Here is a 13305-nt window from a genome sequence, read left to right on the forward strand (position 1 = left end):
AGAGGGAGGCAGATAGGGAGAGAGGGAGGGAGGGAGGGAGGGAGAGAGGGAGGGAGTCTTCTGTCTGATTGTAGGCGAGGTGATGTGCCGGCTGCTTCGTACTACACAATATCTGATTGACTATTTGTAGAGGGGTGAATTTAACTTTTCTAAAATGGATAATTGGACAAGAACTGGATATTTCCAGTTTACCACAACTTGGGTTTTTTCATAGTTTTGGCCGTTGATTTTAGGAGCTATGAAAACTTTATCATCGTCATCACCAAAAGACGTAAGAAGAGAGCTGAGATCCAGATCTCTATAGGATGTAGATCGAATCATATATCAAGTTTAACCCTTGTGTGGTCCTCGGGTCAAATTGACCTATTTTCAGAAATTTGGGTTCTTGAATCAAAATACCCAAATATAACATGGATGCATGAATGTACGTTGGATGTATGAACCCATACTACATTCTTCGCTGGTGAAATGAAGGATTACATTCATTGAACTTTTATAAAACTTTTGTTTTACTTAATTTTTTTCATTTGAAAAACATTTTTAAATGGTTTTAAGACCGTATCCTGACTGGACTTTGACATTTGATCTCAACTATTATTTGTCAAAATAATTTATAATTTCTGCCTTTTGAACTAAAAAGTTAAAATATGTCACATCAATTAGGTTTATTGACCATGAATTTAAAACAAAAACCTTGAAAAAAAGTGACAAAAAAAGGTTTTCAAAAGTGTCAAAAGCAAAAAAAACTATAAAATGTTCACTTTTGACCTGGATGGACAACAAGTTCATGGTCCAAAGGAAGACAACACAAGGGTTAACTACCCAATTGTAATTACCCCAAAAAACATGATTGATTTTACACATTACTCTTTGGCCAGTTTACCATCTTGAAACACGCCTGAAAAACACCACGATGGGTCAAAAAACAAGATCTGTCTCCTAAAAATGACATTCCCCTATAACTAAACTGCAAACTCAATTAAGTTTCAAGAGAGACGTATTTTATCCCGGATTACGTTTGTTTTTGACGCATCACAACCGCATCATGTGCTCAAAATAGTTGTTGAGATATCTTAGATTCAACCAAAGTGGAGAACCAACCGATTTAACTTTGCAGAGCTGCACCACTAATGTGGCTAAAAAGGGTCTTTATTTGGATTTACCTATGACAATTGGTGAGTCCTCAACTCCTAACTCATAATTTACAAGGGGGATGGGGGGGGGGGTTATAACCAAAATAATCAAAACTGGCCAGCAACCTTCCCAAAAACCTATTTTCTTTACATAAATACACACATTTAAACCATAACTTGATGCAGATAAGGCACGAATTGTTGCAGAAAAAAATCCCCAGAAAGCAGGAAATGAAGTGTTTGATGTGCTCAACATTTGAATTTTGCTCAGAAGTGTTGATCTGAGCGCCCGGATAGCTCAGTTGGTAGAGCGGGTGCCCATATATAGAGGTGTACACCTTGACTCAGTGGGTGCCCGGGTTTGACCCCGACCTGCGGTCCTTTGCTGCATGCTGGTCAAAAGGCCTAAAAATGCCTCAACCGTCCCAATGTTAAACCCAAGATTACGCCCTTGCCTGGACTACACATCTAACATACAGCTGTGTGATGATGGAGGAGCCTTTGGAGGCTGCAGGATGCTGGACTCACCTCTCTTGATGTGTTTGAGTTGTCTCTCGGCCTCGTCTCTCTCCTCCGTCAGTCGGTTGCACTGCAGGAGCAGACAGCACAGTCAACTCAGTATAGATCATGTTACACAACAGCGTTCACAGCCGACAGAGTACAGTTACACGGACACAAAGCTGCGTTCAGAGGACGCTTTGCACACTGAGCTGTTACAGAGCACCTGTATCTCTACGCGATGTCAGACGTTATTTAGGCTACATTTTGTGTCGCATACAGGACTAATCTCCTCAGTATCTGCAAGCTGCCTGTTCCCTAAACACACTGTAAAAAACATTTCCTCACTATCTGCCTGTTGCCAGAAGACACTGTCCCAGTAGAGTTTGAATGCACATAATTGTTGTAAAAGTTTGCTGCTGAACAGCATTAGCTCAGCTGTAGCTTAGCTTCAAGATGGCTGACACTCAGCTCGCTTCAGGTCCAACACCCTGCGGGTGAATTGAAAACATGCCGGCTTGAAGTCCGATACCTCTGGGCATGAACGCCTCTGATGATGCAAAATGATGAGCTTTGCATCAGAGCTTTCATTTTTCCAGACACACAATATAGAGATCTCTCGTCTTAGGGGGACATGAGGGAGGGAAGCACAGTCATTCAAAAATACAACCGGGTTTCTACTGATACAAAGCTTAATGCTAATAGGTGACATATCCCTTTAACATGATTGCTTGACCCCGACTTATAAACGGTTTCCAAGCTGGCTTTGAATGCATCTTTAATGTTTTTTTTCTAACAGAAAGCAGTATCTGTCTATCTCCTCAGAATTCTTCAACTATTCCGGAGACAGATTTGGAAATCCTATCAGCCAACGTGTCATGTGCTCCATTTTAACATCCATTTTGCCTGATTTCCGTCCCTTCTACAGGCAGCATTGCTCTTCTCCATCATCTCAAAATGTTGCAACCGTTAACACCGACTGCCCATCACGTCTGATAACAGACTGATTCTTTCTGTTCCTGCTGACTTGACGGTTGCCCTGGAAAAAAGCCATAACCACTCATTTTCAGATCCAAGGGATCTGGTCTAAGTATCCCTTGTTGTGCTATATTTAGGATGAGCAGCTGTGGTAAGCCCTGTTTGGATGAATCCTGGGTGACAGCAGCAGCGGCTGCAGACCGAGGTTAACAAGTGCAACCCTGCATCAACACCAGGACAAACTGTAGCTTTTATTTTCACTTCTTCTGGGTGGGAAAGAAGCAACTTGCATCAAACTATGGACAATAAATTAAAACCCAAACCCCAAGTGTTCTTGTCACCTAAAAATCGGACTTTCATTTTGTCTTTTATCATAATCAATGATCCGCATTTATAGTTTACGCCTCCGTATAAAAGTCCAGTTCATTCTTTTTCTCATAGACAATGTCAGGGGACTGATAGTTGGAGCATGTTAAGGCTCGGACGAACGCAACATTTTGATCATCAGAACCAAACATGCACACAAAAAATATACATAGGCCCCCTACATAAAAAAAACACTAGGTTGTTTACATTTCTTTAAACCAATCACAATCGTCTTGGGCGGCGCTAAGCAACGGTGACTCTGCAAAATAGTCTCTGGAAGAAACTTGTTTTGGTGGAAACATTTGCACCACGCAAAAGAAAAACGAGCACCACATACAATATTAAATAAAGTTAACTGTTGACACATTACAGTAACGTGAGCTATTTAAACTACAAGTGCACGTGAACTTTGTGCACAGCAATCCCACCAATCGGCTCCAAGACGTCCCAGTTAGAGAGGAAATGCCGTAAACCTATAGCCAAGAAATGTAGATGCACCCTAGGGTTAGTCTAGCAACTCTCTGTTGGCTTGCGCCAACCAAAAACCTAATTCTGGTCAGGCCAATCACATCGTGTACAGAGTCGGTGGGCGGGCTTTACATAATGACGGTAGAGCTGCGACAGTTCGGGGTGAATTTCCCGCTACTTGAAAACAAAGAAGATTGTCTTTGGAATCGGCTTTGGCCGCGTCTCTGGAAGACTTGGAGTTAAGTTCTGAAGTTGGTTGGTTGTAGCGCTGTCCTATGGCGTGCAGAGGGGACTCTGAAAGACAACCGTCTGTCCCGCCCCTTGGATTGAGCCCAGCCAATGGGGAGTTCCCAGACCCAACATCCTGATGTGGGTCTGGCTTTTCAGGCTAGGCTAGGCTAACAAACCGATCGACCCTGCCTTGTTGCACGATCCAAATGTTCTTCAAAACGTGACATTTTCAGCGTGTAGCTTGCTACATTAACAGTCAATGTTGTTGTTGTTGTTTCCCATGGCGGAGAAAGGCGAGGGACATGTTCGACACGGGACATAAACATTTAAAAAAAAGAGAGAAGTAAACTCTTCTTCCCAAGGTGCATTTCACTGAGAACCATTTAATCACAGATAACTGTTCACATCCACAACCTTCAGGTTTCTGCCAAATTACTTAGAGGAGAATCGTTTTCATACTCTTCACCCTAGCATCTAATATCATGTTAAAAAGGCCAAGAGTCATCTCTTTATTTATCTTTCTTATACTTAAGTTACTGCTCTTTTTTTCTTAGGAGACAGTGATCTACAACGGCCTTCTGAGTGACCGCAGTCGATGGCAGAGTATCTGCATCGCTGCTCTTCTCTGCACACGCTTAATTTAAAATGGTAACTGGAACATTCAGGGACCCCATGGGCAGCTAAAGCAACCGCAGACCAGAAGAAAGAACTCTTCTACGGTAGTACGGATGTCCCCCTTTCTGGTCTATGTATCCCGGCCTCTGTTAAGTTATTTTCATCCCCACAAAATGTACACACATAATGGTCATTTCCAGGGGCCGTGGTCTTGGAGCTTAGCCAGGAAAAGTAACCGTCATGCGGCGAGGAGAGTTTAGGCAACACAACGACTAGTTGAGTTTAGGAAAAAGAGCGTTGTTTGGATTAAAACCCTCCAGAGGAGCGAACGAGCATTTCCTGGATGACGATGAAAGCATGTTGTTTTTGTTACGAAGTGAACTCTGCTCTTCGGCATGAAAAAGCGCTGTGTTTTTGTGCCGTTTCATGTTGAGATTATTGAGATTATGGATTATTTTCTATTGGATATTGAAGTTCAGGTAGAGACGTGTTTTGGCGTAGCGGGCAGAGTGGCTCTATTTCCATGGTAGTATCGGAAGGCGGATTTCATTTAGATGTTACGATATCATTATATTGTTAAAAAATGTCATTCATCAGAAGCATTTATAATGACAAATAAATATAGTATAGCATGGTTTGTCCACCAGAGGGCGCCCTACAATGTCTCTGTTGGTAACATAGATTTTTTGTTTTTGTCATTGTGTTTCTGTTCAAAAGGACTTTAAGTTTCACATCTTAAGTTTGTATTTTTATACATTTTATTTATCAAAACTTTCACACAAACTACTTATCAGCTTATTTTAGTGATAACTCATAAATAAATACAAACAACTAATGTAAGGGAAATCTGTTTTGTTACGTGTTTCTGGATTATTTTTTTTAATATATGTATCGGCCGATATATATCAAAATTTCGGATTTTTAAATAACCAAATGTTTGTTTGGGTATCGGCCTAAAAAATTCTTTATCGGTCGGGTTCTACTCCATATCCATGGCATGCTTTGTTTTTTTAAGCATGATAAAAACAGCTGTCCCAAAGACTGAAGGATACATTCAGAAACCTGAATCTCACTCAAAACAACCCGGGTGGTTTGGCTTTTCCAAGTTTATATGTGTTTGTGTTTGGGAGCAAACCCCAAATCCCAGAAAAAAAAATATTTTTCATAATATGGGCACTTTAATGGTTAAAATGTGAGTCTTTGTAAGGGCGTAACTGCGTCAAAACCAAGCCGATATCACAGATAAAAAGGACAAAAAGGACGCTGAACAAGTCTCTCTCTCTCTCTCTCCTTCCTGCTGCAGGAGAGAGAGAGAGAGAGACTTGGCCCACTTTCTCTCTCCATCTCTACCTGCAGTCTCACACACTGTCAGCTCAGATCTCCCTGAGGAGCCCAGCGAGGGCGGCGGGTTCACCGGCACACAGCGAGGCAGCACGGCGCTGGCACACAGCGAGGTGCTGGCACACAGCGAGGCGCTGGCACTGCCAGGGTGAGCGCTTCAATCCCCCGAGCTGCTCAGTGAGCAGAGCTGCAAAGATCGATCAATGAATCAATAGGTCGTCAACCACTGAATCAATCGGCAACTGTTCTGATAATCCATTCGGGTATCTAGACTTCCTGATTCTCTGAAATACAGATTCTAGTTTCTTCTCTCCTCTGTGACAAGCTGAGTATATTTGAGTTGTGGACAAAATAGGACACTTGAGGACCATTTTCTGACATTTTAGGGACCGAGCAACTAACCCATTAATGGGGGGATGCATGCACAAATCCCCAGTTATACAATGTCACTGCACAGGCAGACGTTTGCAGCTGAAATATCAAAGTTAAGTCAGCAGTAGCTCCCTTTCCTTTGATTTTGAGTTGTAACACGCTTAACAAGCTCTGCTTCTTCTTCATGTATCGGCATGGCATCTGCAGCTAAACAGAATAAACGGATGCATCTTTCCATCTGCCATCCCTCTACTGAACTGTGGATAACAGGGTTCATCACTTTGGCCAATCCCCCACATCTCTCCACATTACATGCTAGAGCCTGACTAGCATGTAAGGGTGGCTCAATGGTTAGCATTGTGACCTAGCCACTCTGCTAACCATTGGGCCACCATGCTGCCTCCTTTATCTAGGTCAATGGCTATTAAGCATGGCATCAACACCTGGGTTGGCGGGGTTTTAACAGTCATGTTGTCCTTGGGTCAAATTTGACCCGTTTTTAGATAATTTATTTATATTTTTGTCGAAAAAAATTGGGCTGATGAAATAAGCGCTGAAAATGTCAACCTTAAAAATATCACAAACGTAGGAAAAAACATCAATAAAAGCACCCACAACATTGAAAAAGAGACAAAAATGTTGAAAAAGCGATAATAATGTTGAAAAAAAGTGACCAAAACTGTTTTTTTTCCATGGTTGACGGGAAGACAAAACAAGGGTTAAGACCCTCGTACACCTTTATTTTGATTGGTCTCGTCCCTCGTTGTTTTAGGTCGTTAGCAAACTCAGTTCCCTGTTTCACCCTTGTGTCGTCTTCCTGTCAAAATTGAAAATCCAACACTTTTTCTAATGCTTTTGTCCCTTTTTTCAACACTTTTGACACTTTCTGTGACGTTTTCAACAGTATTAACTCTAGTTTTAACGTTATTTTTGGAATCCATGGTCAATAAACCTCATTTATAGGAAATTATACCTAATGTTTGAGTTAGAAAAGCAGAAATTAGGAATTATTGAGACTAAAATTAAAGAAATGAATGTTGATGATAATCACAGACTGGAATATGTCAACTTTTACTCAATACTATTTCAAAAACACTTCCATTTGTTTTACAACGCTATAAAATTGAATAAGACGCCCCAAAATTAATGAAAGTAGCGATTTGTACTTGGCAAAGAGCGTTGGGTGGAATCAATCATGTTATTTTGGGGAATTAAAAAGAACATTGATATAGGACAACATGAGGACAACATGAGGACAACATGAGGACAACATGAGGGCATCATGAGGACAACATGAAGACAACAAGAGGACATCATGAGGACAACATGAGGACAACATGAGGACATCATGAGGACAACATGAGGACAACATGAGGACAACATGAGGACATCATGAGGACAACATGAGGACATCATGAGGACAACATGAGGACAACATGACGACATCATGGGGACATCATGAGGACAACATGAGGACATCATGAGGACAACATGAGGACATCATGAGGACAACATAAGGACAACATGAGGACAACATGAGGACAACATGAGGACAACATGAGGACATCATGAGGACAACATGAGGACAACATGAGGACATCATGAGGACATCATGAGGACATCATGAAGACAACATGAGGACATCATGAGGACAACATGAGGACATCATGAGGACAACATGAGGACATCATGAGGACATCATGAGGACAACATGAGGACAACAAGAGGACAACAAGAGGACAACATGAGGACAACAAGAGGACATCATGAGGACATCATGAGGACAACATGAGGACAACAAGAGGACAACAAGAGGACATCATGAGGACAACATGAGGACATCATGAGGACATGATGAAACGAGGCACTAGGCTGCAGGCCTTATGTTAGTTATTCTTACTACCAAACCCTACAAGGGTGGTACCTTCGAGTATTTGGGTGATAATGTTAAGCAAGGCACTATCAGCAGAAGGAGTTGCGGGTTGAATTCCCCCTGCATCCACCCTTCTATTGGGGGGTTTATGGGTAAAACCCGGCAGCAGACAGCGGGTTAGAGGCAGCAGATGGAGTGATGGAGACAATCTAGTCAGATGTATAAAACGCTGAATATCAGCTCCAACCTGAGGCGAGGCTCTTGTTTTCCTGTGAATCAGAGACATGAAGTCAGTCAGACATTTGGCCCACTTCAGCCTGCATGTCAGCCTCGTTAACCTCAGCCCGTTTCTCTCCAAAAAAAAGGCTCGAATCCGGTTTGAAACCACGGATCTTCCTCATGAAACCATCTAAATACATCTTTGATAAAGCCTAAATGTAAAGGATAAGCTCTGCTTTCTGCGTAAATGGCGAGCAGAGCGACTCGTTCATAGGGAGGGGCCCGGCTCTTTCATGTCTACCAAAACCTGCACGAGACGCCGACCCACCGGCGGAAACCAGCCTGGAAATGTCCCGTCTGATCCGGAAAGACCTGCACGAGCCTCCGAGGACGCATTCACAGCGGTTTACCTGCAGAAATCCACCGGACTCTGGGCCAACATCTGAGCAGTTTGTTATCTTTTGATCTTTTCTTACCTCGGTCCGCGTGTGCGTGTGCGCGTGCCTCGCCTCCTCGCATCCCTCCATCTGCGCGGATGAAGAGCAGGGAAGCATTTCCCAGCTCTGCGTTTTAAACTACTACACAGACACGGTTGTTGAAAAGAAAAGAAAGCCACCCAGAGGTGTGTTTTAGCTTCTCAGCAGCACGTGCCTGGGTCCGAGCCCATTCCTTTCTCTTTTCTTCCAAACGCATGGGATGGAGAGGAGCTCGGTGCGCTGCTGCCGCTTCCTCCTCCTCCTCCTCCTCCTCCTTTCACTGACAACAGCATCATCTGGCTCCCCTGAACCCCTCCTCCTCCTCCACCCAACACCCCCCCCCCCCCCCCCCCCCCCCCCCCCCCCCCCCCCCCCCCCCCCCCCCCCCCCTCGGTGCACAGACCCATGTGATGCTAGAGAAATGTTCTGGGGTGATTGTATGTATCCTACTCATTTATCTTCGTGTTGAACCTAATTTAGCTTGCACGTCTTTAACTGATCCCTATTATTAGTCATAGTCAAGTTAAGGGAGTCTGGGTGCGTTCAGGTGTCGATGGAGAAAGTCCGAAATTCGGCTTTTCAGCCAGCTGTGAGACCAGCATTGCGTTCAAGCTGAATTTTGTATCATTTAAAATTAAGGAATAACCTCACATCAGGGGCGGGGCTAGAAGGGGGGTAAAGATGTGTGTGTGTGTGTGTGTGTGTGTGTGTGTGTGTGGGGAGGGGGGGGGAAATATAATTGCCCCTCCTGGTGCCCCCCCTATTCCAAAACTGGGATTTCCATTGGATCCGAGCACTGGCTGTTCTGCCCAGCCATTGTTACATTTTTTTAAAATTTAATCTTTATTTCACCGGGAAGTCACTTGAGATTTATTCTTTATTTTAATTTTTTATTTTAACAAAGAACAGTTACACAGCCAGTGTGCAAATTCAAAGGTCAAAACCATATGTACATAAACCAAAATAAATTAAATTAAAATATATATATATTTTTTTTGATAGTGTTATATATTCTCATAGTGTTATATATTCTTATAATGTTATATATTCTCATAGTGTTATATATTTTTATAGTCATATATATTATAGTGTTATATATTCTTATAGTGTTATATATTCTTATAATGTTATATATTCTCATAGTGTTATATATTTTTATAGTCTTATATATTATAATGTTATATATTTTTATAGTCTTATATATTATTATAGTCTTATATATTCTTTTGAGTGTTATATATTCTTATAGTGTTATATATTCTTATAGTGTTATATATTTTTATAGTCTTATATATTACAGTGTTATATATTATTATAGTGTTATATATTCTTTTGAGTGTTATATATTCTTATAGTGTTATATATTCTTATAGTGTTATATATTTTTATAGTGTTATATATTATTATAGTGTTGCTGTATTGGAGCATTTCTTGAATTAAATGGTCAAAACGTGGTTTGGAGTCCGCCCATTTCTTCTCGTGAATGTGGAATTTTCCCAATAACAAGATTAATTAAATAAAATAAACATATTTATCTTTCTCACTGTCTTTTAAAGCAAGTCCCCTGAGACTGAAATCTCTTTTCTGAGGGAAACCAGTTATAATTTAAATAAAAAATACACCAAAGTCAACACAAAAACCAAAATCACACATAGAGGAAAGGAGCAGGTTACATGGCATTTTAACAATAAATTTAATTTAATGCGACCAGATCCTTTAGATGGAGTTATTCCGAGACCAGGAAGTGAAGTTAGAGAAGGCTTTATTCCCAGCTGAGTTAAATGACAAAATATCTAAATTTCTGACACCGTGGAACCAGCAATGCACTGCTTTTAATAAAGTGGGAGGCTGGAAATGTGTGTTGTGCTTTCAGATATCCAAAATGTTGGGATCTGACCTTCTGACACCACTTTATGAACTCATTCTGCTTCGTTTTGAATTTAATTTTCTTTCCCTGACATCATGACATTGTGTTGTTACTTTAAGGCCGCCATTAGGGTGGTCGTGGTGCGTTCAGGTGTTGATGGGACATTGTGTAATTCGAAGGTTCAGTCAGCTGCGAGACCAGCGTTGCATTTTACTTCAAATTCATACAAGTTTAAAATAAGCAATAACGTCACAGAAATACATTTTAAAAACTGTTTTAACTATTTTTTTAGACATTTTTGACGTTATTTCCAATGCTTTTGACGTGTATTTTCTTTTGAATAAAGTTTTCTTTTTAATTTTTTTATTTGCAATGGATCCCAGACCGATTAGCTGTCTCTTAATAACAACCAATTAACCAATCACAATCATCACCATTACGCCAACAACATGCGCGTGTGTGTGTACGTGTGTGCGTGTGTATGTTTGTATATCTGTGTGTACGCGTGCGTGTGTGTGTGTGTGTGCTTGTACTCTTAATATCAACCTATTAACCAATCACAATCATCACCATTAGGCCTATGTGAAGTATAATGTAGCTCCACAACAACGTGTGTGTGTGTGTGTGTGTGTGTGTGTGTGTGTGTGTGTGTGTGTGTGTGTGTGTGTGCGCGCATGCGTGAGAGTGGGACATAGCTTTTCCACAATGACATCTAGCGTCAATAACGTGCAACTACAACAACAGAACCTCAACTAGTTTTTGAACACAACTTTATGATAATTTTAGGCGTAGAGGAAATTACCCAAACTAGTGAGGTGGAGTTACTGAAAACCAAATAAAAAAGTCTGAAAAAGTCTGAAAAAGTCACTTCTTTGTCAATTGTTGACTCGTGAGGGCAACACAAGGGTTAACGCGGGTCACGTGACCCACTGTAAACACGGAAGTGCCTTCAGCAGGACATAAGAAGAAGAAGAACACCACCCGGTGAGCTTCACCTTCCTCCTCCGTCCTGCTCCGGTACCGGTCAGTTTAAGCCCACGCGGACCCCCCCCCACCCCGGCGCCCAGAGACCACGCGATGGACAAAGGTGTTTTTCTCACGGTGACGGTGACGTTGAGCCTCTTCACGCTCGGGACGCAGGTAACGTGCAGCTCCCCCGGGCTGAGGAGAGTCACGAGGGCACAGGTGAGACCTTTATCCGTCCTAATCCTTCCCCCTTTCACCTTTAGCAAAGATTCAAATGGAAAACACAATCTCTATCTATCTATCTATCTATCTATCTATCTTATCTTGGGGGGGGCTAGGGAGCTGGGTTGGGAACCGGAGGGTCGCGGGTTCGAGTCCCCGTACGGACCAAAGCTGGAGAGGGGCCAGGGTGCTCTTGAGCAAGGCAGCGCCCCCCCCCCCCCCCCCCCCCCCCCCCCCCCCCCCCCCCCCGGGACATCTCCCCATTAGTGCATGTATATGTACTGAGCATGTGTGTGTAGTTCAGGCCTGTGTGTAATGTGTGTAACAACAACAACAACAACAGAGTGTAAATTGTAATTATATACATATATAATGTACCCTCACGTGTTCCTCGGGTCAAATTTTAACAATTTTTTAGTTTTTTTATCACAAAAAAATGGGCCTTCGAAATGTCAACATTACAAATATCACATAACTTTGGAAAAAACATCAAAAAAAGCACCCGCAGCTTTGAAAAACTGACAAAAATGACGGAAAAAAGCGATAATAGTGTTGAAAAAAACTTGTTTTTCCATGGTTGATTTGAAGACAACACAACGGTTACCATGGTCACAGTTACACCTTTTTATAAAGAGATACCAGACCTATTTAAATGGGTCACTGTTTCATCATAAGGAATGAAATGGCTCAGAGACATTATGTAATTCTTAAAACTTGAGAAGATTAAATACACGTTGAGAGGATGTAAAGTCAAATATTTCCATAAATGGCATCGCTTTATTTCCTGTTTTACTAATTTAGGAGAACTAGCCAATTGAATGTGTTCCTGGTTTGGTTGTTCCTTTGTTTTGCATAAATAATCAGTAATGTGTGTGTGTGTGTGTGTGTGTGTGTGTGTGTGTGTGTGTGTGTGTGTGTGTGTGTGTGTGTGTGTGTGTGTGTGTGTGTGTGCGCATACGTGTCGTGTTGAACTCTCACTGCATTCATTTTCTTGTCGTAATAAACTTCTCTGATTTAATTTAAATATTTTCTCCTACATTATTATCAGAGTTTTAGTTTTTTTGATTATTTTTGTTTTGCATGTGTGTGTATGTGTCTGTGTACATATGCATGTATGTTTAAAAAAAACAAAGTTATAAAGAATTAAAATACAGTGTATCTGTGACTGGAAGTATTGTATATTTTATATTTCCAATGTTACATCGGGAAGACCTACTTACCGTAATGTGTAGAAGAGATGAGCAAGATTAGCAAAGCAAATTTATAAAAGTAGCCCACGTTGTTATTATTAGCATTTTCAAATTCATGTCTCCTTTTATTTTGGGGAATTGCAGAGACACATGTGCACTGTGTTAGAAACAAACATGATGGATTACTTCACCCAGTTCTCTGGTCTGAGCGAGTTGATTTTCATATAGAAATGAACTGAAACCTGTCTGGAAGGTAGAATAACACACACATATTCTAAAAGCCACACACACACACACACACACACACACACACACACACACACACACACACACACATATTCTTAAAGCTACACTGGTACGACTTGGACCGAGTTAATGTGAATTATCTATGGTCTTTTTCAATAAAACTATGGTCTTTTTCAATAAAACTACTTTTTTTTTTCTTTGATTGCAGCTTGTGTGTGTGTGTGTGTGTGTGTGTGTGTGTGTG

The 13305-nt window shown here is 41.4% G+C and overlaps 2 protein-coding genes across 2 annotated transcripts in view; one reads left to right on the forward strand and one right to left on the reverse strand.

The window, feature by feature from the left end:
* The window catches only part of shtn3 (shootin 3), a 35653-nt gene extending 26813 nt beyond the window's left edge, over positions 1–8840 (reverse strand). The window contains exons 1-2 of the mRNA XM_034884292.1: positions 8571–8840; positions 1662–1722 (exon numbers count right to left, since the gene is read on the reverse strand). Of these exons, the coding sequence (XP_034740183.1) occupies positions 1662–1722; positions 8571–8648 (139 nt within the window). The 5' untranslated portion in view covers positions 8649–8840. The remainder of the gene's footprint in view (positions 1–1661; positions 1723–8570) is intronic.
* Positions 8841–11372: 2532 nt separating this feature from the next.
* Positions 11373–13305, forward strand: part of gm2a (GM2 ganglioside activator) — a 6448-nt gene continuing 4515 nt past the window's right edge. Inside the window, exon 1 of the mRNA XM_034883394.1 lies at positions 11373–11622. Within this exon, the coding sequence (XP_034739285.1) occupies positions 11515–11622 (108 nt within the window). The 5' untranslated portion in view covers positions 11373–11514. The remainder of the gene's footprint in view (positions 11623–13305) is intronic.

This window comes from Etheostoma cragini, chromosome 10 (assembly GCF_013103735.1).
Source record: "Etheostoma cragini isolate CJK2018 chromosome 10, CSU_Ecrag_1.0, whole genome shotgun sequence".
Taxonomy (NCBI): Eukaryota; Metazoa; Chordata; class Actinopteri; order Perciformes; family Percidae; genus Etheostoma; species Etheostoma cragini.